Source organism: Lolium perenne, chromosome 6 (assembly GCF_019359855.2).
Source record: "Lolium perenne isolate Kyuss_39 chromosome 6, Kyuss_2.0, whole genome shotgun sequence".
Lineage (NCBI taxonomy): Eukaryota > Viridiplantae > Streptophyta > Magnoliopsida > Poales > Poaceae > Lolium > Lolium perenne.
This window is the reverse complement of record NC_067249.2, coordinates 192,454,240-192,477,129: the sequence shown is the minus strand read 5'-3', so window position 1 is coordinate 192,477,129 and position 22,890 is coordinate 192,454,240. Positions and strand designations below refer to the sequence as shown.

General features: G+C 46.9%; 3 protein-coding genes across 6 annotated transcripts; 2 read left to right on the top strand and 1 right to left on the bottom strand.

Annotated features, from left to right (window-relative positions):
- The first annotated feature begins 20 nt into the window (after nt 1-20).
- Nucleotides 21-7,566, top strand: LOC127306595 (ABC transporter B family member 10). The gene is made up of 8 exons (XM_051337259.2): nt 21-661; nt 823-998; nt 3,586-4,046; nt 4,134-5,060; nt 5,153-5,813; nt 5,920-6,167; nt 6,250-6,662; nt 6,746-7,566. The coding sequence occupies exons 1-8, from the start codon at nt 295-297 to the stop codon at nt 7,306-7,308; spliced, it is 3,816 nt and encodes a 1,271-aa protein (XP_051193219.1). The 5' UTR covers nt 21-294; the 3' UTR covers nt 7,309-7,566.
- Nucleotides 7,567-7,864: 298 nt separating this feature from the next.
- On the bottom strand, nt 7,865-14,328 carry LOC127306596 (uncharacterized). Of its 4 annotated transcripts, none has more exons than XM_071822820.1 (16): nt 14,202-14,324; nt 13,980-14,169; nt 12,202-12,285; nt 12,044-12,103; nt 11,866-11,943; nt 11,657-11,761; nt 11,069-11,143; nt 10,875-10,949; nt 10,684-10,761; nt 10,468-10,588; nt 10,257-10,367; nt 9,865-10,037; nt 9,449-9,784; nt 9,249-9,365; nt 8,718-9,171; nt 7,865-8,318 (listed from the first exon to the last, which is right to left on the bottom strand). In XM_071822820.1, the coding sequence occupies exons 2-16, from the start codon at nt 14,136-14,138 to the stop codon at nt 8,050-8,052; spliced, it is 2,295 nt and encodes a 764-aa protein (XP_071678921.1). In that variant the 5' UTR covers nt 14,139-14,169; nt 14,202-14,324; the 3' UTR covers nt 7,865-8,049. The 4 variants fall into 4 exon arrangements, with proteins under 4 accessions (XP_071678921.1, XP_071678922.1, XP_051193220.1 ...); XM_071822821.1 differs by having other exon boundaries at nt 14,088-14,169; nt 14,202-14,320; XM_051337260.2 differs by having other exon boundaries at nt 13,980-14,328.
- A 2,785-nt stretch (nt 14,329-17,113) lies between these two features.
- On the top strand, nt 17,114-20,370 carry LOC127306597 (uncharacterized). Its single transcript, XM_051337264.2, has 5 exons — nt 17,114-17,642; nt 19,121-19,263; nt 19,353-19,502; nt 19,582-19,641; nt 19,786-20,370. Exons 1-5 carry the CDS (start codon nt 17,120-17,122, stop codon nt 19,960-19,962), a joined length of 1,053 nt encoding a protein of 350 aa, XP_051193224.1. The 5' UTR covers nt 17,114-17,119; the 3' UTR covers nt 19,963-20,370.
- Nucleotides 20,371-22,890: the final 2,520 nt, after the last annotated feature.

Here is a 22,890-nt window from a genome sequence, read left to right as displayed (position 1 = left end):
CCCAGCTCAGCTCCACCACGCGGATCGCCTCCTCGGCGCTCGGCCAGCGGCTACCTACGTACGCAGCCACAGCTAAAATGGTGGCAAGTTACAACCACCATACTCCAACGAGTGTCCAAGCGGCTCTTTAAAGCCCTACCTTCCCACGCACACAGGCACAGCGCAGATTCCGACCTTCTCCACACTCTCTCAGTCCCAGTCTCTTCCAGCACACAAGCTAGAACGGATTAGGCAGTGTCTGTAGCCGGCCGGCCGGCCACGCAGCTGGATCGCCGTGGAGGCCGGGGGAACGAGATGAGCTCGTCGGCGAACGGCGCCGGCCAGGGCCCCTACCAGAGCTACCAGAGCGAGGCTGAGGGCAGCGACCACGAGAAGGATCACAAGAAGAAGAAGGATCAGCAGAAGGAGAAGGTGGAGAAGGTGCCGTTCCTGAAGCTCTTCTCGTTCGCGGACCGGTGGGACTACCTGCTCATGGCGGTGGGCTCGGTGGGCGCCTGTGCGCACGGCGCCTCCGTGCCCGTCTTCTTCATCTTCTTCGGCAAGCTCATCAACATCATCGGCCTCGCCACCCTCTTCCCCACCACCGTCTCCGGCCGCGTCGCAAAGTACTCGCTCGACTTCGTCTACCTCGGAGTCGTCATACTCTTCTCCTCATGGACCGGTACGTACGTGCCCGCGCGCGCGCTCCAGTCCAGCTAGCGTTGCTTTGCTTGTCCGGATCCATGGATGGATGCGTATGCGTACAAATGCATAGACGTGCGACGTGGTATCTCATTGTTGTTCCTACTCGCCTCTGGTTCTGATTTTGTCGCGCGCGCGCAGAGGTGGCGTGCTGGATGCACACCGGGGAGCGGCAGGCGGCCAAGATGCGCCTGGCGTACCTGCGCTCCATGCTGGACCAGGACATCGCCGTCTTCGACACCGAGGCATCCACCGGCGAGGTCATCAACGCCATCACCAGCGACGTCCTCGTCGTCCAGGACGCCATCTCAGAGAAGGTACCTGCCTGCGTTCCTCCACCGATCTCGCCACGTACTACGTGTTTGCCTTTTCTCGGCGTTGCGTCCATGCGTGTCAAACCGGCCGTTCGTTCGTTCTAAAAGGAGAAAAGACCCGAGAGGAGAGACCACTCCTTACTGGAGTTGGTGGAGGGCATTGAAGGCGTTGCCGGCGCCGGAGGAGGACGAGGTCATCCACCGAACTACCAGTACTATAGCTCCGTCATGTAGATTGAATTATACAGGACAGTCGCCATCGAAATCCGTCGCCCATCTGTCCAAATCTTTTTCTTTTGCGGGTACCATCTGTCCAAATCTTACCGCTCCCTGGATCTGAATTTCCAGTCAGGTGTGCGTGATCGCTCCAATCCCTATGCGTGTTCATTGAATCATTCAGGCCTATATGCATCTCTGATCCTGTCAAAAAACTGTTGCTGAATGAGACGGATAATAACCCTCTGAACTTCAAAGTTGGGTGAAATGGGAGTCTGAATTTTCACCATTTTTTAACCCATGTTTTTTATTCTGCCCGTCGCATTTCTTTTGCCTGCGCTGCAAAGAAATGAATGTGCCGTGATGCGCGCATGACCATCTCTCCAGATTCACATAATAAATCACAATAAATGAATGTCTTGATCCACCGACTGTTTAGATGGAGCTCACCAGGCATGGGATCTGCACACACACACGCACACTATTCCCATCGATCCATGATCCATCCTGGCGGCGTATTAAGGAGCCTGATGCGGTAGCACGACCTACATAGTATGCGGGTGTTTATGATTCATGAGCTAGCTATCACTATCACAAATTTCGTGTGATACATGTCCACCAGTTCAGTCACCTACTCTTTCCCATAATAGTACGCTCGTACCGTAGCCAGCCTGTGTGTGAAATTCATGCCATCAAAAAGACTAAGGACAATGATTTGTGTTCACAATGTTGCAGTTGACAAAAACATTATGAGGATTGATTGATTTTACAACCTTTGTATGGGCTTTGGGCGATTCAAGAAACATTATGAGGATTGGTTGATTTTACAACCTTTGTATGGGCTTGAATTCAAAACAGTGGTAGTGTTTTTACCAGACACTGCACATATATATTCTCAAAAAAAGAAAACGTTTGCCTCCGTTCAAAAATCATGACAAAAAAACTAGGGATCATAGCTGGTCATCATAACATGTTTTTCTGAATATGAAACATGTATTGAATTTGGTGCAAGTTAATTCCCATCTATTTTTTGAAGTTTTTTTAAGAAGCCCAGAAAAAAGTATAATGCTATAGGTTCATATATATGTTTTCCATTTGAAAATTTCCATATTGGAATCAAGATAAGACAAAACGAGCATACCCCTCCCCCAACATCTGGTACGTCTTTTTCGAAGATTTCTAAAACAGTGGAAACTTCTCCACTAAGTTGCATGAAAACAGGAAAAAAAATGCCAACGTCCATTTCTGCACATAGTGTCTCTTTTACTTAAGTGCCGAATATCATAGACTTATTTTAATTAACAACCTATTGCTACAATATAATCCACAATTTGTTCTGACTCTAATTTGTATGTACATAAAATAATTGTTTCGGTAATTGTTAATTCACAAGATGAAGTCAATTGGTTTTGGTGTGTCTAGTTGTCTTGTAGTACTATTTTTCGTATAGTTGAATACAGTAACAGTTACAATTCCTAAAAACATAATACAACTCATTATTACAAAGAAATGTATTGGCTTTACCATTTTTCAAGCTCCATTAGTCTAGTTATCAATGAACATTGTGTGAGTACGTGTATTTGTGTATCCTTCGAGATGCATTGTTGTTTATCAGAGGAGTGTGGGTTCAGTGTTGCTTCAAACTTTTGTATAAACAAAAATATGAATTTAAGATTATGTCTTTCTGCACCACCACAATTTCAAAAGCACATTGAGAAGGCACACGGTCAAAAAAAGATTAAAATGACACCAAATTGCCATGCCGAATCAAGCAACATAATTGACCATCAACAAGCACGATTCGGCTCCACCCTGGTCATGTTTCATCATTGGCTTAACCCATGTAGATTTGGGGTTTTCCTTCTCATTAGGCTGTATATAGTCGGGTTGTTTTGTTATAAAGCACCTAGAGTTGGGGGTTTTGATACAACGACCTCTACAAGTTTGTGCTTATGCAATTTACTCTGGAACTTGCCAATACAGACACCTGTAGTGGCTTACTCAATTTTGAAGCTCCAACATTTTGTGTGAATGTTCATACACACCTTCGAGTTGTACCAGTTCTTAATCAAGGAATGGGAAAAGATTGTCGTTAGATTTCGAAGAAATGAAGTAGAGTATCTCTTTTGCAATATCTCGGTTCAAAAACTTTATAATTTGTGCTGCCCCTGGATATCTTAAATATATTCGAGGGAAATCCTAGTGGTCTTCGTGGCGACGTGGCTTATAAACGAGTTCTCCAAGAGCCCGGCATCAGGGAATCTGCTAACCGTCAGATCTTAATCGCACAGCCTCATTCGCGCCTACTGAGGCAGTGGTCAGCTGCTGCAATACTTTGACCGGTTTCGTTGACCACAATGCTGTGTCGCTGCAGGTGGGCAACTTCATGCACTACATCAGCCGGTTCCTTGCCGGGTTCGCCATCGGCTTCTCGCGCGTGTGGCAGATCAGCCTGGTCACCCTCGCCATCGTGCCGCTCATCGCCATCGCCGGTGGCACCTACGCCTACGTCACCATCGGCCTCATGGCACGCGTCCGCAAGTCCTACGTCAAGGCCGGCGAGATAGCCGAGGAGGTGATCGGCAATGTCCGGACGGTGCAGGCGTTCGTCGGCGAGGAGAAGGCGGTGAGGACGTACCGGGAGGCGCTGCTGACGACGTACAAGTACGGCAAGCGGGGCGGCCTCGCCAAGGGCCTCGGCCTCGGCTCCATGCACATGACGCTCTTCCTCTCCTGGGCGCTGCTCGTCTGGTTCACCGGCATCGTCGTCCACAAGGGCATCTCCAATGGCGGCGAGTCCTTCACCACCATGCTCAACGTCGTCATCGCCGGCCTGTCAGTACACTGAATTGCACCCTTCTCGTGCTCATTTTCAATTAATGTCGACCACGGCTAGCTGATCGATGGATGGCAATTGTGCAGGTCGCTTGGGCAGGCGGCGCCAAACATATCTACGTTCCTGCGGGCACGGACGGCGGCGTACCCGATCTTCCAGATGATCGAGAGGAGCACGATGAACACGAGGAGCTCCAAGGCCGGTCGCACGCTGCCGGCGGTGCAGGGCAACATCGCCTTCCGGGACGTCCGTTTCGCGTACCCGTCCCGCCCGGACGTCGTCATCCTCAACAGGTTCAGCCTCGACTTCCCGGCGGGCAAGATCGTGGCCCTCGTCGGCGGGAGCGGGTCCGGCAAGAGCACCGTGGTGTCCCTCATCGAGCGCTTCTACGAGCCACTCTCCGGCACGATCCTCCTCGACGGGCACGACATCAGCGGCCTGGATTGCAAGTGGCTCCGCGGCCAGATCGGGCTCGTCAACCAGGAGCCGGCGCTGTTCGCGACGAGCATCCGGGAGAACATACTCTACGGCAAGGGCGACGCCACGGCGGACGACATCAACCACGCGGCGAAGCTGTCGGAGGCGATCACCTTCATCAACAACCTCCCCGAGCGGTACGAGACGCAGGTTGGCGAGCGCGGGATACAGCTCTCGGGAGGGCAGAAGCAGCGGATCGCCATCTCCAGGGCGATACTGAAGAACCCGTCGATACTGCTCCTGGACGAGGCCACCAGCGCGCTGGACGCCGAGTCCGAGAAGAGCGTGCAGGAGGCGCTCGACCGCGTCATGGTCGGCCGCACCACCGTGGTGATCGCGCACCGGCTGTCCACAATCAGGAACGCCGATACTATCGCCGTCGTGGACAGCGGCAGGATTGTCGAGACCGGCACGCACGAGCAGCTCATGGCCAACCCTCTCAGCGCCTACGCTTCGCTGATCCAGCTGCAGGAGGCTGCTCAGCTTCAGCACAAGCCGTCTTTCTCGGACAGCACGAGCATGACAAGGCCACTAAGGTATTTTCAATAGTTGGGATCCCTTAATATTTTCTTGTCAAATGGACTCCATTAGCCAATTGAGGATCTTAAGTGGTGCTTCCTGTGCGTAGTTTCAAGTATTCAAGAGAGTTGTCAGGAAGAACAAGCATGGGTGCCAGCTTCCGCTCCGACAAGGACTCGATCAACCGGTACGGCGCCACGGAGGCATACGACGAAGGGCACAAGGTGAAGCCCGTCTCCATGAAAAAGATGTACTCCATGGTGCAGCCTGACTGGATGTTCGGGCTGTCAGGCACCCTCAGCGCCTTCGTGGCGGGCGCCCAGATGCCACTCTTCGCCCTCGGCGTCACTCAGGCGCTCGTGTCCTACTACATGGGGTGGGAGACCACCAAGAAGGAGGTGCGCAAGATCGCCGTGCTCTTCTGCTGCGGCGCGGTGCTCACCATTGTGTTCCACGCCATCGAGCACCTCAGCTTTGGCATCATGGGCGAGCGGCTCACGCTGCGTGTCCGGGAGAAGATGTTTGCGGCGATCCTGCGGAACGAGATCGGGTGGTTTGACAGCACCAGCAACACCAGCGCCATGCTTGCATCGCGACTCGAGACCGACGCCACGCTAGTGCGCACCATCGTCGTCGACCGCTCCACCATCCTGCTGCAGAACGTCGGCATGATCGTCACGTCGCTCATCATCGCCTTCATACTCAACTGGAGGATCACGCTGGTGGTGCTTGCCACATATCCCCTCATGGTCAGCGGCCACATCAGTGAGGTGAACAAAACATCTGTTCAGTTTTAACTGTCTTGGCTATATGTCAGTGGCATCGCCAATTCGTGGCTACTTCTCTCCTCTCTGGCTTAATCTATGTTGCCGACAGAAAATGTTCATGAAAGGATATGGAGGCAACCTCGGCAAGTCCTATCTGAAAGCCAACATGCTCGCCGCTGAAGCGGTGAGCAACATGCGGACGGTGGCCGCCTTTTGCGCAGAAGATAAGGTGATAAAGCTCTACGAGGATGAGCTCAGGGAGCCAGGGAAGCGGTCCTTCCGGCGAGGACAGGGAGCCGGCGTCTTCTATGGAGTCTCTCAGTTCTTCCTCTTCTCTTCATACGCGCTGGCATTATGGTAAAGTACTGCTGAAACACAGCAAACTTGGTCTAAATTTGCTGTACTCCAAGATCAAATTGTGAAATGTTTGAAATTTCAGGTACGGTTCGCAGCTGATGAGCAAGGAGTTGGCCACCTTCAAGTCTGTCATGAAGTCCTTCATGGTGCTCATAGTGACAGCGCTGGCAATGGGCGAGACGCTGGCGATGGCACCGGACATCATCAAGGGGAACCAGATGGCATCTTCGGTGTTCGAGATCCTTGACAGAAAGACTGAAGTCCGGATCGATACCGGTGATGACATCAAGAAAGTCGAAGGCATGATCCAACTACGGGATGTGGAATTCCGGTACCCTTCGAGGTCCGAGGTGGCCGTGTTCAAAGGCCTCGACCTCCTGATGAAGGCTGGCAAGAGCATGGCGCTCGTCGGGATGAGCGGCTCTGGCAAGAGCACTGTTCTTTCGCTCATCCTCCGGTTCTACGACCCTCTTGCCGGAAAAGTTTTGATTGATGGTATTTTACAGGTCACAAACATAGCAGTTTCTGTCCCAGACGAGCAGCTCAACTGAACAATGTGCAATGGGGCTTTTTTGCAGGAAAGGACATCAAGAAGCTTAGGCTGAAGTCTCTAAGGAAGCACATCGGCCTAGTCCAGCAAGAGCCAGCGCTGTTCGCGACGACAATCTACGAGAACATCCTCTACGGCAAGGACGGAGCAACAGAGGCCGAGGTTATCGAAGCGGCAAAGCTGGCGAACGCGCACACCTTCATCAGCTCGCTGCCTGAGGGGTACCAGACAAAGGTCGGTGAGCGCGGAGTGCAGTTGTCAGGCGGGCAGAAGCAGCGCATCGCCATTGCGCGCGCCATCGTCAAGGACCCTGCCATCCTGCTCCTGGACGAGGCGACTAGCGCACTCGATGTGGAGTCAGAGCGCGTGGTGCAACAGGCACTGGACAGGGTGATGAAGAACCGGACCACCGTGATGGTGGCACACCGGCTGTCGACCATCAAGAACGCCGACGTCATCTCAGTGATCCAGGACGGCAAGATCATTGAACAAGGTGATCACCAGCACCTGATCGAGAACAAGAACGGTGCCTACCACAAACTCGTCAACTTGCAGCAGCAACAACAGCTGCAGGGGGGACAGAGCTCATGAGCTCTCTAGAGAAGAACCATGTACTCCTATATCTAGCTGTCCCTTGGCTTCAAATACATTAAATGTAAAAGCTCTATCCAACCTTTTTTCTTCTTAAAACGAGTGTCACAATTACACAGAAAGAAGTGCTCTCTCAATTTCTTTGTAGCAGTAGATAGTGATACCAGAATTTCAACTAGGAATATATCTATGTGGCTGCGCGATAAAACTATTTTTTAATCATAGGACTGCAGTCCATGATCTGTTAATTTCTTTCAATGTCGCTGTTCTTTTGCTCAAGTAATGTAGGTAACCATAGGACTACTGAAGTCCTACAAGGTTACTTATATGACAGTAATATTTCTCTTATTTTTGCCTATGTTTCTCTTCTTCTGTTCTATGTCACTTCTTGTTTCTCTCTTCTGTAATACAGGTAACCATGTATGACTGGTGTCTTATACTGTGAGTACAGATGGGCTGTCAGCCCATATAACTGGACCAGATGTAGTGAATGGAATTCTCTTTGACCAGGAAATTTCAGTGAAATTTCCCAGGAATTCCTAAGCATCCTAACCAGTGACACAAAAATTCATATATATATAGGCCAGGTGTTCCAAATCAGGAAGAGCAAAAAAAAAAACATAGATAACAGCCTAAACTCTTAAGCTCTATTGTATCTTGAGTTGGTCCTGGAGAAAGACATGGATGGGAACTACTTACAGCAAAAAGATTTTAGACCTCAAAACCAGGCTAGAAAAATACTTAGTACTGAAGAACTGGAATGTCAAACTTCCTCTTCCTTTTGCCTACAGGGTCACTCCGAGGGCCACTGCGGGACTCTTGCTCATTGCGTTGTGTGTTAATGCAGTCCAGAAAACCTTTTCTTCGTTTAGATGTCATGCTCCTCATTAACCGTGATGCGTTCTGATCCAGACAAGCACCCTTCAAAGATTTGGACGCAGATGCAGCCTTTTGTTTCTTCCCCTTTGTTTGATGTTCAGCCACTGGCATCAAAGGAGTATCGTCCTCATCTGGAAATGATGACATGCAGAAACATGAACCTTCTTGTTTTTTGAAATAAAATAAAATGTAAAAGAGGAATAGCATGCAAGGTAATGAGCAGATCAGAAATTAATTAGCTAATGAAACTGTCTGATGTTCATTAACGATTTAGAATCACATTCTCTGCAATTTGTAAAAAAGGAATAGCATGCAAGGTAATGAGCAGATCAGAAATTAATTAGCTAATGCAACTGCCTGATGTTCATTTAGAATCACATTCTCTACAATTTGTTCACCCATCATTAAATTTTTAAACAGATACTATTATAGCCAGATTATAAATTGTGGACACACCAGGTACTGTACTAAAATGCTGTTTGCACAACATAAAACAGATGTTGCAATTGTACTTGGAAATAAACGCGTACCTAAGTTCTCAAAGGCAAACACATCATGGTCATTAACAGAGTACATCCGCTTGGGGCGTGGAGGTGGAGTCGAGGGTCTCTCAGGATTGGTGATTTCAGTAGCACTAGGGGCACACCTCATCACCACATCAGCTTGAAGAGACGTTCTCCGTGGACTGATTTCTTCTTTCTTGTTAATGCTGTTAAAAGCATCGCCTGAACATCTCTTACTTGGCTCCTCAGGGAGGCTAGATGTCTTGCATTGACTTGCTTCATCATTCTCAAACTTATAACCAGAACTACTGTTGCCAGATGTTGAACAGTCCAAGTCTATATTATCCAAAACTGACACAGGAGATGCACCACTAGCAGCCTCCTCTAGCAAACTTGAGAACCATGGAAACTTGCCCTGCCTAACATAGAAGAGAATGTATGCTTCCTGACGTAGTGCACTTGTTTCAGTAATGGAATCAACCTGCAACAAGTGTGACTATTACAAGGTGAAAATATTTGTGTCATAAAAAGAAAGGGCAAGTGACTTGTGACACCTACAAGTGAGTCATTCATCAAGTGCCAACTGCTTGGTGAAGAACGAATTGCGCACACATAATGGCCATAGTTGGGTAAGCCGGAATGTTCAACAACACCATAAAGATCATATTTTAGGTCCTGATGCATGTGAAAATACAGACAAAACATCAAAATATGTCTTCATGGAAAGCCTACAAGCAGAGAAGAGCAAAAAAACTGACCTCCTTGTCTGGATTACTGTGGAATGGCTCCAGATCAAGTTCTGATGGGTATGCCACATGTTTGTCAATCTTCTCAATGGAATTATCAAGTGTGGTGAAGCGCTTGAGTTGAAATGCAACAACATCAGGTGCTTTATCAAGCACAAGCCGCTTATCCTTGCAAACTTGAACTTTACAACTTTCACAGGTGAGCTTGTTCTCAGCATCACCAACTTGCTCCACCTTGGTAAAAGATTCCAACGCAGCAACAAGGTCATCGACCTGATCAATCTCCAAGCTGAGATCAAGGAAGGGCTCAAATGTCTCCGAGCGGTGACCACAATCATGGCATGTCAACTATATGAACAGAATAGCATTAGTTGGAACACAAGTGCAAAGAGAACAGGTAAGCAATGAGCCAATGGCAAAGTATATACCTGGCTTTTTAGTCGACCTCCAAAAACCTGCTTGACAATACTTTCCTCATCAAAAGACGAGGGCTTCCCCTTTGATTTGGGATCAAGGGTACACTTATGCAAATTATCCAGCAAGCAACGAAGGAACTCATGTGCATCCTCTTGTTGCCCTGGTCTAAAATCTGAAGATAATTCTGGCAAATCTTGTCAAGGAATACGACAGAATTTCAAAACATTGTCACTGAAAATGGCAATACATCACTGAATAGCAAAATGTATGAGCTTAGTATAAAGTTAATGGACAACATATATATTTCAGGGTGCCAAATCAGGGAAATGATTATGTATGCTGACCCCATGTATTTGCGACAAAATTAAATAGACAGGGCATAAATCCCAAATGCAAAGGATACTGCTTAAATTATCTTTGAACCTTGCTGGCACTAAAACAGACCCAGACCTTCGAACCGATTCCTCCATATGTCCTTTAAGGGCGCAGAAAGAACAAAACCCATCTTCATCATCTATATGATACCAGTAGAACAAATCATTCAAAGCAAAGCAAAAAAAAAGATCTGGGACACTTTAACACAACAAAAAGTAAATATCAGAAATAGTCCATACATGAGCATGGAGTAGAGTGGTCGGTGCAGCGGAGCTTCTTAAAAAGGGGGACAGTATGAGTGATGCACTGGAGAGTTGCATTTAGAAAGCATGTGTTACCCATATTCCGAAGACCAGCTCCCTGCACAAAGGGAATATTGTATTACAACGTAACAATGAATGAACACCAACATATGACACTAGCATATCCAAATTTAGCAAAGATATATTACATACCACTGACTGGGGTTCCCTGCAGCGAGAGAATGAAATAGAAAATTGCTTATTTTCCTTGTCACAAGGTCCAAGTCCCCACTGTTAAACAGAAATGGTCAGTAAAGATGCCTCAAACAATGTTAGAAAAAGGTCTATTATGAAATCTTGCAAGATATAAAATGTTGCAAGATAATATGTATGAAGACACTTACATTGGAGCTCCACTGCTTACTGTTAAGGGGCGGTGAGTGCTGCTTAGTTTCCATCTCCCATTTTTCTATGTGATCCTGCATTAGTACCAACAAAAAATTAGAGAACACCTGAGAAAAAAATAATTGCTTATTCTGAATAGCAACAAGCACGCATATGTGCCCCAAAAGCACTTGAATCTACAAGGTGAACTTACAACAGAACTGGGTTTCTCTGTGCAAAGGGGTTCTGGCTGCTGCTCTGTTTCCATATCAAGCAGATCTGGGTCGTTCTAACATAGCAACAAAAAAAAGACAAGATTAGAGAGCTGGTACATAAGAAAAGGACTCCATGCATGAATATCATATAGAACTAAATGCAGGATAACGTTATTATTAAAATTTCACATTAGATGACTGCAGGATAAGTATTGTTTTGTTATCTAAGCTTTCAAGATAATGAGTAACAGAAATTACAAAAGTAGTTTTTAGATAGAAGGCTTGTAGGCAGCTTAGTTACAGAAAGTTCTGGTGAGGGGATTTAATTATACTTAAATTTACAACATAACTCAAATATAAGACTCGTATAGAAAGTGATTTGAGCAAATGCCATAAATTTCAAGTTATATGTAACAAAAAAACGGTTTAAGTCGTATGAATCAGTAAAAGCCTCAAGGAGGGTTGAGAGCTAAGCCAGAGGGTAGAAAGAAACAGGAGAACTATGAGAGCACAGAGCAGAATACTATAGACTGATAATTCCCTGGAGATAGCAGCAGAAAGAAACTGCGAAGGCTCACACTTCATACCATTAATTGGTCCGATTCCTGTGAAAGCTGCTCCACATCATGTCCCTTATCTGTTGAAGGCAGTGAAGAGTCCTTGTTTGATTCGTCTACTTCATCAGAAATGCTCTGAAACAGCACATTGACAAACACCACTTAGCAAGCATCACCATCACAGACACTAACTGGAAAATCAAACTATTGAATTAAGGCTGGAAGGGAAAAGAACATACCTCGGAATGGGGCTGCTTGCTATCAGTAACGCGAGGTGCACTTGGTGTGTCTCCATCATCCAGTGAATCCAAGCCGCTCTATACCAGATAAAATGCATACCATAAGAACCACAAGATACCAAAATTCAGAATTGAACGTTCACACTAAATCTCAAACTGACAGAAGCTACTAGCTTACAGTTTGAGGAGCATCCGTTGCTGCAGGAGCACAAACGCTATCCCAAGAATTTGAATAGCTCTATTAAGCACAAGCAAAGAACCAACATGAAGAATTAGGAAGTCGTATATGGTAACGGATAGAGTACAAAACTGATGAAGTGCTATTTAGTATCTTACAACAGTCTGAAGCGGTTGGCACATGGAGAAAAATGGTTGGCACGGCTTCATTTCCTCATCCCCATTTTCTCCAGAGACGCCCACCTGACAAAACAATCACCACCGTTACATATGTGTTTACATGATACAAAACTACAAAACTGCCTTTGAAGAAAAAAAAGTATTGAATATATTGCTATATTTACCACAAATAGAGCACATCAGGAAGCTTGGTTAAAATGCAGGCCAAAATTATCAACATATTAATCGGAAAGTGCTTTTAGCTCACGAGCTCCAGTGCTCTCGCTCATTTAAAAAAAAATTAAAATATTTTTATAAGTTATAAAAAATCATGAAAATAATTCTGTAGATTGCCATCGATACATCCCACAATCATGAAAAATCCCAATCCGAAATTCCTTTTATTTTGACCTGGACAAAAATGACAAATTCTGATATGTTTTGAATATTTGAAAATGACTACTCGGATCTACAATTTTGTCATTTTTGTGTAGCTCAAAGTATTAAGTATTTGAAATTGATTTTTTGCCCGTTTGTGGGATACATCATTGACTATGTGCGGATTTTTTTCCCAGAATTTTTTACAACTCAAAACTATTATTTTTAATTTTTTAAAAAAACGAGATCACTGGTGCCCATGTGCACCAAATCTCTGTCCCATATTAATTCGTGTAACTACAGGTAGACCATCGCGTCAAACCAATTTCACCATTAGGATTGCTGCCGTCTAGCGGCGCCTAGTAAAAATGGAAGCGCAGAGTACCGAAATGGTGAACTCCAGATTCCCGGACACACATAAGATACAACATCCAATCCACCCACATGGAGATTCATGTTATAACCACCGCAACAATCCAACTGGAAAAACACCTTGTAAAGCTAAGCACTCACAGAATCACTACACGGAAAGTGAGCTGAGCGCAAAAACGAACCATATCCTGTGTCAGCAACAACTAAGGATGAAGCCGTAGCGCGCAAGCTACACGCGCTAACTACTAGACTCGCCCATGGGCAGGCTTCGAAGCCCCGTCAAAATTAGAAAACCGAAAGGGTACATACTGAGATATTTACCACAATTAGAGCACAACAGTTGGAATGGGTTAAGAGGCATGTCAAAATTATCAACATTTTAATTCGTGTAACTACAGGTAGACCATCGCGTCGTCAAACCAATTTCACCATCAGGATTGCTGCGGTCTACCAGCGCCTAGTAAAAATGGCAGCAGAGTGCCGAAATGGTCAAATCCAGATTCCCCTACACACGCGCAACATCCACCCCACCCAGACTAGCCCATGGCCGGGAGTTCAAAGCCCCGGCTAAAATAAACACTGAAAAAAGGGTACATACTGCGATATTTAACACAAATAGAGCACAACAGTTGGAATGGGTTAAAAAGGCAGGCCAAAATTGTCAACATTTTAATTCGTGTAGCGACAAGTAGACCATCGCCACAAACCAATTTTGACCGGATCGTCATCACGTCAAGCCAAATTTGACCGGATCACCACCACGATTGGTACCGTCTACCGGAGCAACAACCATCACTGGCTAGTAAAAAAATGGCAGCGCAGGGTAACCAAGTCCGGATTCCCTGGCACACGAGCAACATCCACCCCACCGAGATGGGGATTCATTCATGTTACAACCACCGCAACGATCCAACCGGAAAAGGCACATCGCGACGCTAACCCCCTCGCAGAATCACCACACGGAAAGTCAACCGCGCGCGAAGACAAACCGCATCCTGCGTCGGCAGGAACTGAGGATGGGGCCGTACCGCGTACGCTGTAGGCGGTAGGTAGTGGGAGACTCGGCCATGGGCGGGAGTTGGAGGTCCCGGGCCGAATTGAACGCCGGAAGTGACGAGGGGAGCAGTGGATCTCACCTGGGCGGGGGAGGGCTGGCTGGGGCTGGCGGCGACGCCCTCGTCCGCCATTCGCCGGCGGCTAGGGTTTCGCGGGCGGGGGTAGGTTGAGGCGCGCGCGCGGGCGGGCGGGGGAGGGGAGCCTTGAGGTGGAAGATTGGTTTGGGTTCGGGAATGAATAATCGGGAGTGGCGGGGGATCAAATGGGTGGGGTTGGGGCGAATTGCTGGGGGGCGGAGGGAAAATTTGGGGAGGTTTGAAAGGGAAACGGGCGCGTCGAAAATGAAAATGTGTCGCACGCGGACGCGGCGGGATAGGCGTAGGTGGGGGAAATGGGGAACGGGTGGGGTGGGGTGGGGGAATAGAATAGAGGGCGGGGAGGCCGCCGCTGGCGGGACGGTGGGCCCGTGTGGTTTCCCGTTTCGCGTTTTCCCGCTCGGTGGCCTGTGGACTGTGGTGTGCCCATTCTTTTGCCGCGCGCTGGCTTTGCCATTGCCACGCATCGTGCTTTTCGAGGAAGGAAAGCGCCGCTCGATGCTGCCTCGCACGTCGATGGGTCAGGCTCAGGCTCAGGGCGAAACCTATTCGCCGCTCATAGCGGGCGCTATCTCGCGCTCCGCTCAGAGCGGGATCGGGCTGGGTTCCCCTGGTATTTTCTTCAGTTTTCTCGTTTTTTTTTTCACTGGTTTTGCTGGGTTATTCCTCCCTTTTTCTTGGTTTTACCGACCAGTTTTTTCTGAACTTTTTTAAGTTCGAACTTTTTAAAATTTGAAAGTTTCCATTTTTGAACAATTTTGAAGTTTGAACGTTTTAAATTTTGAACATTTTTTAATCTGAACATGTTTCGAGTTTGAACTATTTTTTAATTTGAATACTATTTTAATCTAAAACATTTTTCAATTTCGAACTTTTTATATTTTGAACATTTTCAAATTTGAACTTTTTTAAAAGTTGAAAATCGTTCGTTTTTAAAAATTGTTCATTTTTTAAAATTGTTCAATTTTAAAAATTATTCGATTTTGAATTTTCGTTTTGAATTGGTATAGATTTCCAATTTTGTTTCGTTTTGAATTTGTAGAGATTTTTAAAACAGGAACAATTGTGCAACTTATGATGCCACTCACGAAAACAGAAAGAGAGAACACCAGCAGAATAAATGGGTCTGGCCCAGCTCGGATTCCTTTAAGCGGGGCCACGCTTGCTCCCGCTTAAAGCGGGGAATAGGCCCTCCCAAGGCTCAGGCCGGCCAATTCGGTCTTCGGTGCTGTGTGGGTACATGGGTATACTTTTCAAGGCCCGGTTTTCTTGGGCTTTAGCTCAATATATATAAGAGCATCTCCACCCCCGTGCCGTTCCCAAAGCGGCCTCCAAAGGTATTGGAGGAACGTTGGATGAAATTTTGTTCCTAGTCGTGCCCCAAAACCTCCTTTCGTTCGGTGCAGCTCAATACGCTGTCCGGCGCTCCGAGTCCGTCCCCGGTTCACGGGGACACTCAGCGGCACATTCAAGTTTAACATAAACCCTCACCTACCTCGTGACGGAAGTTACTGACGCGAAGCGACTGTGCAGTTCCCGCATAGGCGCAACGAAGCGTCTCGTCGCGCCTATCTCTCTGTGCCGATGTTAATGAGCGCCACCAACCGCTCCCCGGCCTTCCACCGGCCTATAAAAAGGGGCGCTCTCGCATCGGCCCTCACACACAAATCCTAGCGCCTCTCTCCCCAACCCTAGTCGTCACCATCTCAATAGTCGACGTCATGGATGGTAGAGGTAGAGGCTGAGGCTGAGGCCAAGGCTGAGTTCGTGGTCGTCGTCGTGGTCACGGCAGAGTTGCACGGTAGTTGTCGCCTGCGACATCGTCATATTCATCGCTGTACCTGCAAGAAGAGCACCAAGTGATGTTCGAGTTCGTCGCCATCCTCAATGGCGACCCACTCGGCTTCCAGCAGTTGCCGGACGAGTACATTGTGCTGGACAACTACGGGGGTGCCAGGCACACCTCAAGCTAAACCTAGCATCCATCCATGGCCGAGCACAACCTTAGCTGGGATCAGGTAGTTCAGATGTTCATCCACGACATTGCCGCCGCCGACGCACCCGGCCGCTTCGACTGCGGCGGCGACCAGTTCGTTCTGCTCGCGTCCTTCGATACCCTGGCTGGGGACGCCCTGCGCCGTCAGACTTGGGCAGCGGAGGAGGAAGCCCACAACTATGCGGTCACCATGGCTCGGGGGTACATGTGCTCCAACCTGGACTCGCTCCAGCGGAGGGGCCCTTCTCCCGCGTGGGTCGAGCAGGAGAACCGGGACCTGGCGGGCGCCATCGCCGCTAGGGACGAAGCGATGGCGGTGGTGGCTAGGGACTCCATGCCCAGCTAGCGGGGTTGTAGGTGCCGGCCCAGGCGAACGAGGCGGCGGCGGCGGCCCAGGCGACGACGGCGGCGGCGGAGGCCAACTCTATGGCCAGGAGAATCATGTGGGACTCCTCCTTGGCCGAGGCCCTCGAACGCTGCAGGCGGCAAGACGAGACGTCCGATCGCCGCCGTGCGGCGCGCGGACGGCGTGAAGCGCTCCCGCTTCGACGACGGCGATGGTCCCTCCGACGGCCAGTAGTAGGACGCGCGACTGCGAGTAACCCATGCCCTGGTAGGCCTCGCGATGGCGAGTAGGTAAGGCCGTTGTAGTTTTATGTTAACTCGACTAACCATCTCTATAAAGATTGTCTTTTTGGCCAATCAATAGTTCCTAGTCACTGCCGACCGGTCCCGGATGCACTGAACGCGGACACTTTCCGCGACCGCGCGTCCGCGGAGACGCAAACCTCGCGCATATTTGGGAGGTTGACCCCGCCGCGGACGGTCCGGTCACTATGCGTCGCCCCGTTGGAGGTGGTACCAGACGTATTTTTGGCCCGGGCGGATGTCGCTGAGCTCGGTTTGCGTCACCCCGTTGGAGATGCCCTAGAAACGTGTCAATTTGTCGTCCGACTCAGCGTCCACGTCAGTCTAATAGGTTGGGCCAAGCTGTCAGAACTCATACGCAGTGAGAAAAGAGATGAGAAAGAGATTGGTCGCGCAGCAGCACGCCGGTGGATCTGAACCGTCAACTGCAGCCGTCCGCCGCCGCCGCTGGCCACCTCTTCCCCCACCTGACTGCTGCCCGGAACACTCCTCGCCATCCTCTCCGGATCTAACTCCGCCGCGCCGCCGCTCTCACCCCCGCCCTTGCTTCCTTGGTCAAAGCCGCCAGCGGCGACTCCCCACACCCCACCACCACTCGGCGGCACACCGCAGTCGTAGCTCCCTCTCCTGTTCGGGTGGGACGCGCAGCTGCCGGCGAGCCAGCGTCCTCCCCGCCACCACCTCGTGGGCAGTGTTGATCGGGCACCGTCCAGATCCCAAAGCCTGTTCCGCCGCTTCAACGGGGATGGGGCTCGACGCCTTTGCGGCCGTGTGCTGTGCTATTCCAGTACTCGTATCCTTACTCGCCGTCCGTGTGGCTTACGTGCTTTGGCGCAGCGGCCTGCCGCCGAAGCCTCACGCTGCTGGACTGCGGTGTCTCATCGTCCTCGGGTCTGGTGAGTGCGCCTTGTCCATCAAATAAAAACAGAGAACAAACATAATACTAGCAGACAACATCAGGTTTCGGCTCTACGCGTTACTCCATCTCTGGATTAATCATAATCTGTAATTATTCTCTTAAACGTAGGACAAAATGTTATTATGAGTCGAACAAATGATTACATTTGTAAAATTGTGTTGGGGATTTACTGCTTGTTGGAACTAATTTTGGCATCAAATGTTTAGTAGTAGTATAGAATTTTCTTATTGCCAAATGGTATATCTCGCTTCATAACTAACTACCTGGCAACCAGTTCTGTTAATTCAAATGAGATTTTAGGCCCACATGTCTAAAAGCTTTTAGCTATAAGAATTTCAGAATATTATCCATTCACAGAAAGAGCAAACCATCATACCCAGAGCAAGCGAAGTAGTAATACCGGAGGCTGCTGCTGGCTTAACTATGGTGTCTGTCTAGACATCTGGAAATGTTGGTGCTCCTTGTGGAACTCTGATTAAACACAGCGTCCAATTTGCTGTCAACTGCTCCCTGACAGAATTAGGAGGTCACTTATTCTTAAGCACCAGTTTATGTTCTTCATAGGCTTTACATTGCCGCTTTCGTTTTCATGTATCTGAAATTTGTTATATTACAACCTAAATATAACTCCACCTGCAAATGATGGCATTGTTGGAGTATTATGAGTCTAACGACTAGTCTAGACTAGTCGCTCGACTAGTCTATGAGTCTTAACTTGATTGTCGACTAGCTTGTTCGACTCGACTAGTTCGTAGAGTCGAGTGGTCGAGCGATTAGTCATGGACTAATCTAGATTAGTTGTGGTATTTGAGTGGATCGAACACTAGCTATTTCCAGGTTTGCTCCAGAACGAGCTGCCTCACCTAGGACCAGGCCGCAGCCGCCATCCACTGACCATCCGCCGCGTCACATAGGACACCCTGCCTCGGCTGGTTCTATTCCTATCTGGTTGCCATATATGAACTAGCTACTGCTGAAGTACATGTCGACTAGTCGAGCAGTAGTCTAGACATGAGTCAGTACCCTGATGACTCGGCTCGACTCGTCGACTCGTAATCCTAATGTTGCCAATGTGATGGTACCAGCGTGTCACAACTCACAACGTCTCACCTTGGGATGCATTTCATTACATGTTTCTGACCCTATATGACTCGCACATGTTTATGTCTGGTTCTAGTGTAAATACAATCTTTTTTACTTTAATCTGGTAGGAATAATCAGATGTACGTCGGTGTCACCTCTATTATGAGTGCATATGTTGTTCTGTTCAGTTTTGTACATTTGATCATATTTTGTATATTGTGTACTCACAAGTGTATTAAGCAATAGTGTTGGTATTTGCTGAATTGCCCTTCCACACTATTGGAAAACATCAGGTTGTACTATGCAATCATAACTCCTGACAAGAGAATGTCACATTACGTCCACCTTTTAATTTTCGTGTTTCTTTTGCAGGAGGGCATACTGCAGAAATGATGAATATTATATCTGAGCTTCAGAAGGATAGGTTTACGCCCAGGTACTATGTGGCTGCACTTACTGACAACATGAGCCTTCCAAAGGCCCAGGTCTACGAGTGGTCACTGATTCCGGCGCAGGTCAAATATCTTACTACATCAAATTATCATATGGTAGAATTTCGCAGTAGTTCCAACTTCTAGTCTGACTCGAATGGTATTATTTTCAGGGCGGGGGAGAGAAGATCATCGAGAACGGTCAGTTCACACAGATATATCGTAGCCGTGAAGTAGGCCAATCTTACGTTACTTCCATTGCAACAACATTGCTTGCTGTTCTGCATGCTATGTGGATAGTAACAAGAATCAGACCACAAGTGGTGCGAACTCTTTGAACTTATTAGCACCCATTATGCTGCATGAGCACAGTTGTGCTAATCACTTGTAATGTCCCTGCAGATATTCTGCAATGGTCCTGGGACATGCATTCCTCTATGTGCCTCAGCTTTCCTTCTGAAGGTTAGCCTCACGCCCTGGGTTCTATAGTAGCTCAATAGAAGATTAATGATTGATGCACTATTAGACTTGCACACTCGCATTTGTTGCAAGTTCTAAGTCAACGCAATCACTTTTTTTGAGTCCTGGTTTGATCTATTCTTGCAGGTGCTTGGTTTGGGATGGTCCTCCATTTTCTATATCGAAAGTATTGCAAGGGTGAAGAAGCTTTCCTTAAGTGGTTTACTGTTGTACAAGCTACGGTTAGCGGACCAGTTTTTTGTGCAGTGGCCCCAGCTGCAGCAGAAATATCCTAGAGCACAGTATGCTGGCCGTTTGATGTGAAGATTCACCCTCCCTTCAGCGATATTGGGGCAGTCGGTTGCTCTTTGCAAGGTTTTGAACGTGCTGATGATATATGTAACAACTCGAGAAATATAGGTGTAGTGGAACGATACTTGGCGCACCCTTTTGCCAGCTTTCTTTTCTTTCCTTTTCTACCAGCTTTCCTGAGAAGCATTTCAAAAATTCTTGCAACACGGACTTTTGCTTTCGGAATATCATGCCTCCTCTGAAATATACCCTGTAACTTTGCAAGGTTAAGTGTAAAACTCTTGTGTGAGTTTGCTTTCGGAATATCATGCCCCCTCTGAAATATACCCTGTAACTTTGCAAGGTTAAGTGTAAAACTCTTGTGTGAGTTTGAGCAGCACTGTGTTATCAAGCATTCAAGTGTGCTGTTTGTTCTTCGCTTAGTTTTATCCTATGTTCCTTCTATTCCTTGCTTACCTTCTGATCTTCTGGATGACTCAGAGTAGAAGCTGCTATTTTTTTTTAGAATAATAAGAAGAAGCTGCTGTAAAAAAATTCCAATGAAATAGAGTTGTATCATATCTTAGACTTGCAAAATATAGGAAGTCTTTTATTTGTAAGATAGTTCGTTAATTCCAGGCTCTGTTTTATTGATTCTGAACATTTGCATATGTACTCCATTCTAAAGGTACTAACGGGATTACCAATGTTACTCCTGAGGAAATGAGAGGCATTATTGAAGTTATAGGTGAAACAGGTTTTATTGATTCTGAACATTTCCATATGTACTCCATTCTAGGGATATCAACAGGATTACCAATGTTACTCCTGAGGAAATCAGAGGTATTATTGAAGTTACAGGGGAAACGGGGAAGTTCTGGTATTATACCTAGACCTGGATGAATTTACAATCTCTTACTGTTATTTAGAGATTGTTTAAATGTTGCAAGCAACTTCATGCTTCAGATTTCTGTTCAGGTCTACATATTATAATTCAGTTTTCTTGCTCGCAAGAAAAAGGCGATATTATGTGTTCCATATATCTTTGGGTAAATTTTCTATCTCATTGTTAATACCTAGCGTTTGAAAACAATTAATAGTGGTGGTTTAGGGCTAATCAAGCTTATGTTGATTCAGTCATCCGCTTTTGGTTCTGAAGAGATAGTTGCTGATCACAGGGGATTTGGGCAAAATATAATTTATTAAGAATGTGAGGTTTCCTTTTTATTGGTATTGTGATTAACTTCCGCTTTTACGGGCATGAATTGTGTTTTGTCAACGGGTTGTTGTCTCTTCAATTGATGCAGGCATGAGAAGCTATACCATGAAAGGGGTTTCACATTGTTTCTAGATTTTTGGAGTGCCTCCGTTTTGTCAAAATATAGTAGATTTACCTTCTTGACTGATTTTCATCATTTCACATATCAAGGTCTTAGGCGAATATTTTGGGGTTCAACTGATGATCCGAGAGGATGTGCATGAATATAATTCTTTGTCTCCAGAGAGATACTGTGAGCAGAAGCATACTACTCTGTATAGTAGTACAAGTAAGATGCTACCTACATAGGACCGACAATCAGCGCTGAAATACTACTTTTTTTGCATTAAGCAACATTATTGACACTGTTCTTCAGCCAAAGGCGCGAAAAGAGTAAAATCAAAGAATATTTCTACCAATAGACGCTGGTGGTGTATAAGTTATGTATTGCAGTTTCAGTTTGATGTACAAAATAAGTTAGTACACGAATATCTAACTGTATACAACATAGTTTCCATTTAGTATGTTTGGAGAGTATGTAATGCAACATAATTTCACAAGTACCAGTGTCTCTGAAGTTTGATCAGTCCTTCATCTTGATAGCTAGCTCTGAAATGCAGATAAGATCAGTGGTATGTATACATTTTGTCTGTATAAATGATGTGCTGTGTAATCAGTCGTGTTTGGTCATTCACTGCTTAAAATTTATGATGGCTTCAACCTACGGTTGTATGCACTATGATTATTCATATCCTCTGCATTTCCACTATGTGTAAACTGCGCAACCAGTTGTTAAGTGATTTTTTTTTTTTTTTTCTTTTTGATTTAGGTGGTTACAACTTCACATGTATGTTCAGAAACTGTCATCCAAATCAAAGTTCAATGATTTCTAAATAAGATGTCTTCAGGTGATTTCCCGATTTTACTTTACAATCTTGCCATTGATATCACATATTATTATTTTTTGTGCTCGCAATCTTTTGAAAGTAAATAATGTAATGCCTCTACCTATCCACATTGTTTATGTTTTCAGCTCCCTATATTATCTGTTTTGCTTCCGTGGCTATTTTCCTCTATTGCTAATTCAAACATTAAGGTAAAGACAATTAAAAAATTATCCCTTTTTTCATTTAATATTAGTCTAAACATGTATCATAATTTATGTAATGTATCCATATTTTCTACCCAATTTTCCATTAGTCAACCACTTTACTAGCGCGGCGGGCACGCCGTGCCGATCTTTGCTAGTATGATGAAAACTAAATATGTGGTCGGCCTAAGAGCATCTCCAGCCGCGTCCCCCAAAGGGATTTGGGGGATGCCGGCCAAAAAAACGTTCCAGTCGCGTGGCCGTTTCAGTCCGGACGTGTCCCAAATATTGTCCGACGTCCCTAGTTCATCCCCTGTATAGAGGCTCTATCAGGGACGCCGGACACGAATTTTACACTTGTTTTTTTTTGTTTGGGGGTCACGTTTGGGGGATGTGGCTAGGAAAGGGACCTCCTCCAAACGCAAATTTGGTCCAGACGTCCCCCTCTGGCGCTTTTGCCAGACGTCGTTCGGGGGATGCAACTGGAGATACTATAAGAGCATCTCTAGCCGCGTCCCGAAAGCGTCCCCAAACAACGCTGGATCGAACGTTTGGGGGACGTGTTTCCTTCATGCCGCGTTTGGGGGACGTCGCTCCCCAGTCGCGTCCCCCA

Excerpts from the sequence above, each read along its gene's own strand:
- LOC127306597 (XM_051337264.2), top strand. The coding sequence starts at position 17,120 with ATGAGAAAGAGATTGGTCGCGCAGCAGCACGCCGGTGGATCTGAACCG. Across the intron at positions 17,643-19,120 it reads TCTCATCGTCCTCGGGTCTG|GAGGGCATACTGCAGAAATG; the intron begins GTGAGTGCGCCT and ends TTTCTTTTGCAG. Across the intron at positions 19,642-19,785 it reads CCTCAGCTTTCCTTCTGAAG|GTGCTTGGTTTGGGATGGTC; the intron begins GTTAGCCTCACG and ends CTATTCTTGCAG.
- LOC127306595 (XM_051337259.2), top strand. The coding sequence starts at position 295 with ATGAGCTCGTCGGCGAACGGCGCCGGCCAGGGCCCCTACCAGAGCTAC. Across the intron at positions 999-3,585 it reads AGGACGCCATCTCAGAGAAG|GTGGGCAACTTCATGCACTA; the intron begins GTACCTGCCTGC and ends GTGTCGCTGCAG. Across the intron at positions 5,061-5,152 it reads AGCATGACAAGGCCACTAAG|TTTCAAGTATTCAAGAGAGT; the intron begins GTATTTTCAATA and ends TCCTGTGCGTAG.
- LOC127306596 (XM_051337260.2), bottom strand. The coding sequence starts at position 14,138 with ATGGCGGACGAGGGCGTCGCCGCCAGCCCCAGCCAGCCCTCCCCCGCC. Across the intron at positions 12,286-13,979 it reads TACCGCCTACAGCGTACGCG|GTGGGCGTCTCTGGAGAAAA; the intron begins GTACGGCCCCAT and ends TTGTTTTGTCAG. Across the intron at positions 9,366-9,448 it reads ACAGTAATCCAGACAAGGAG|GACCTAAAATATGATCTTTA; the intron begins GTCAGTTTTTTT and ends CACATGCATCAG.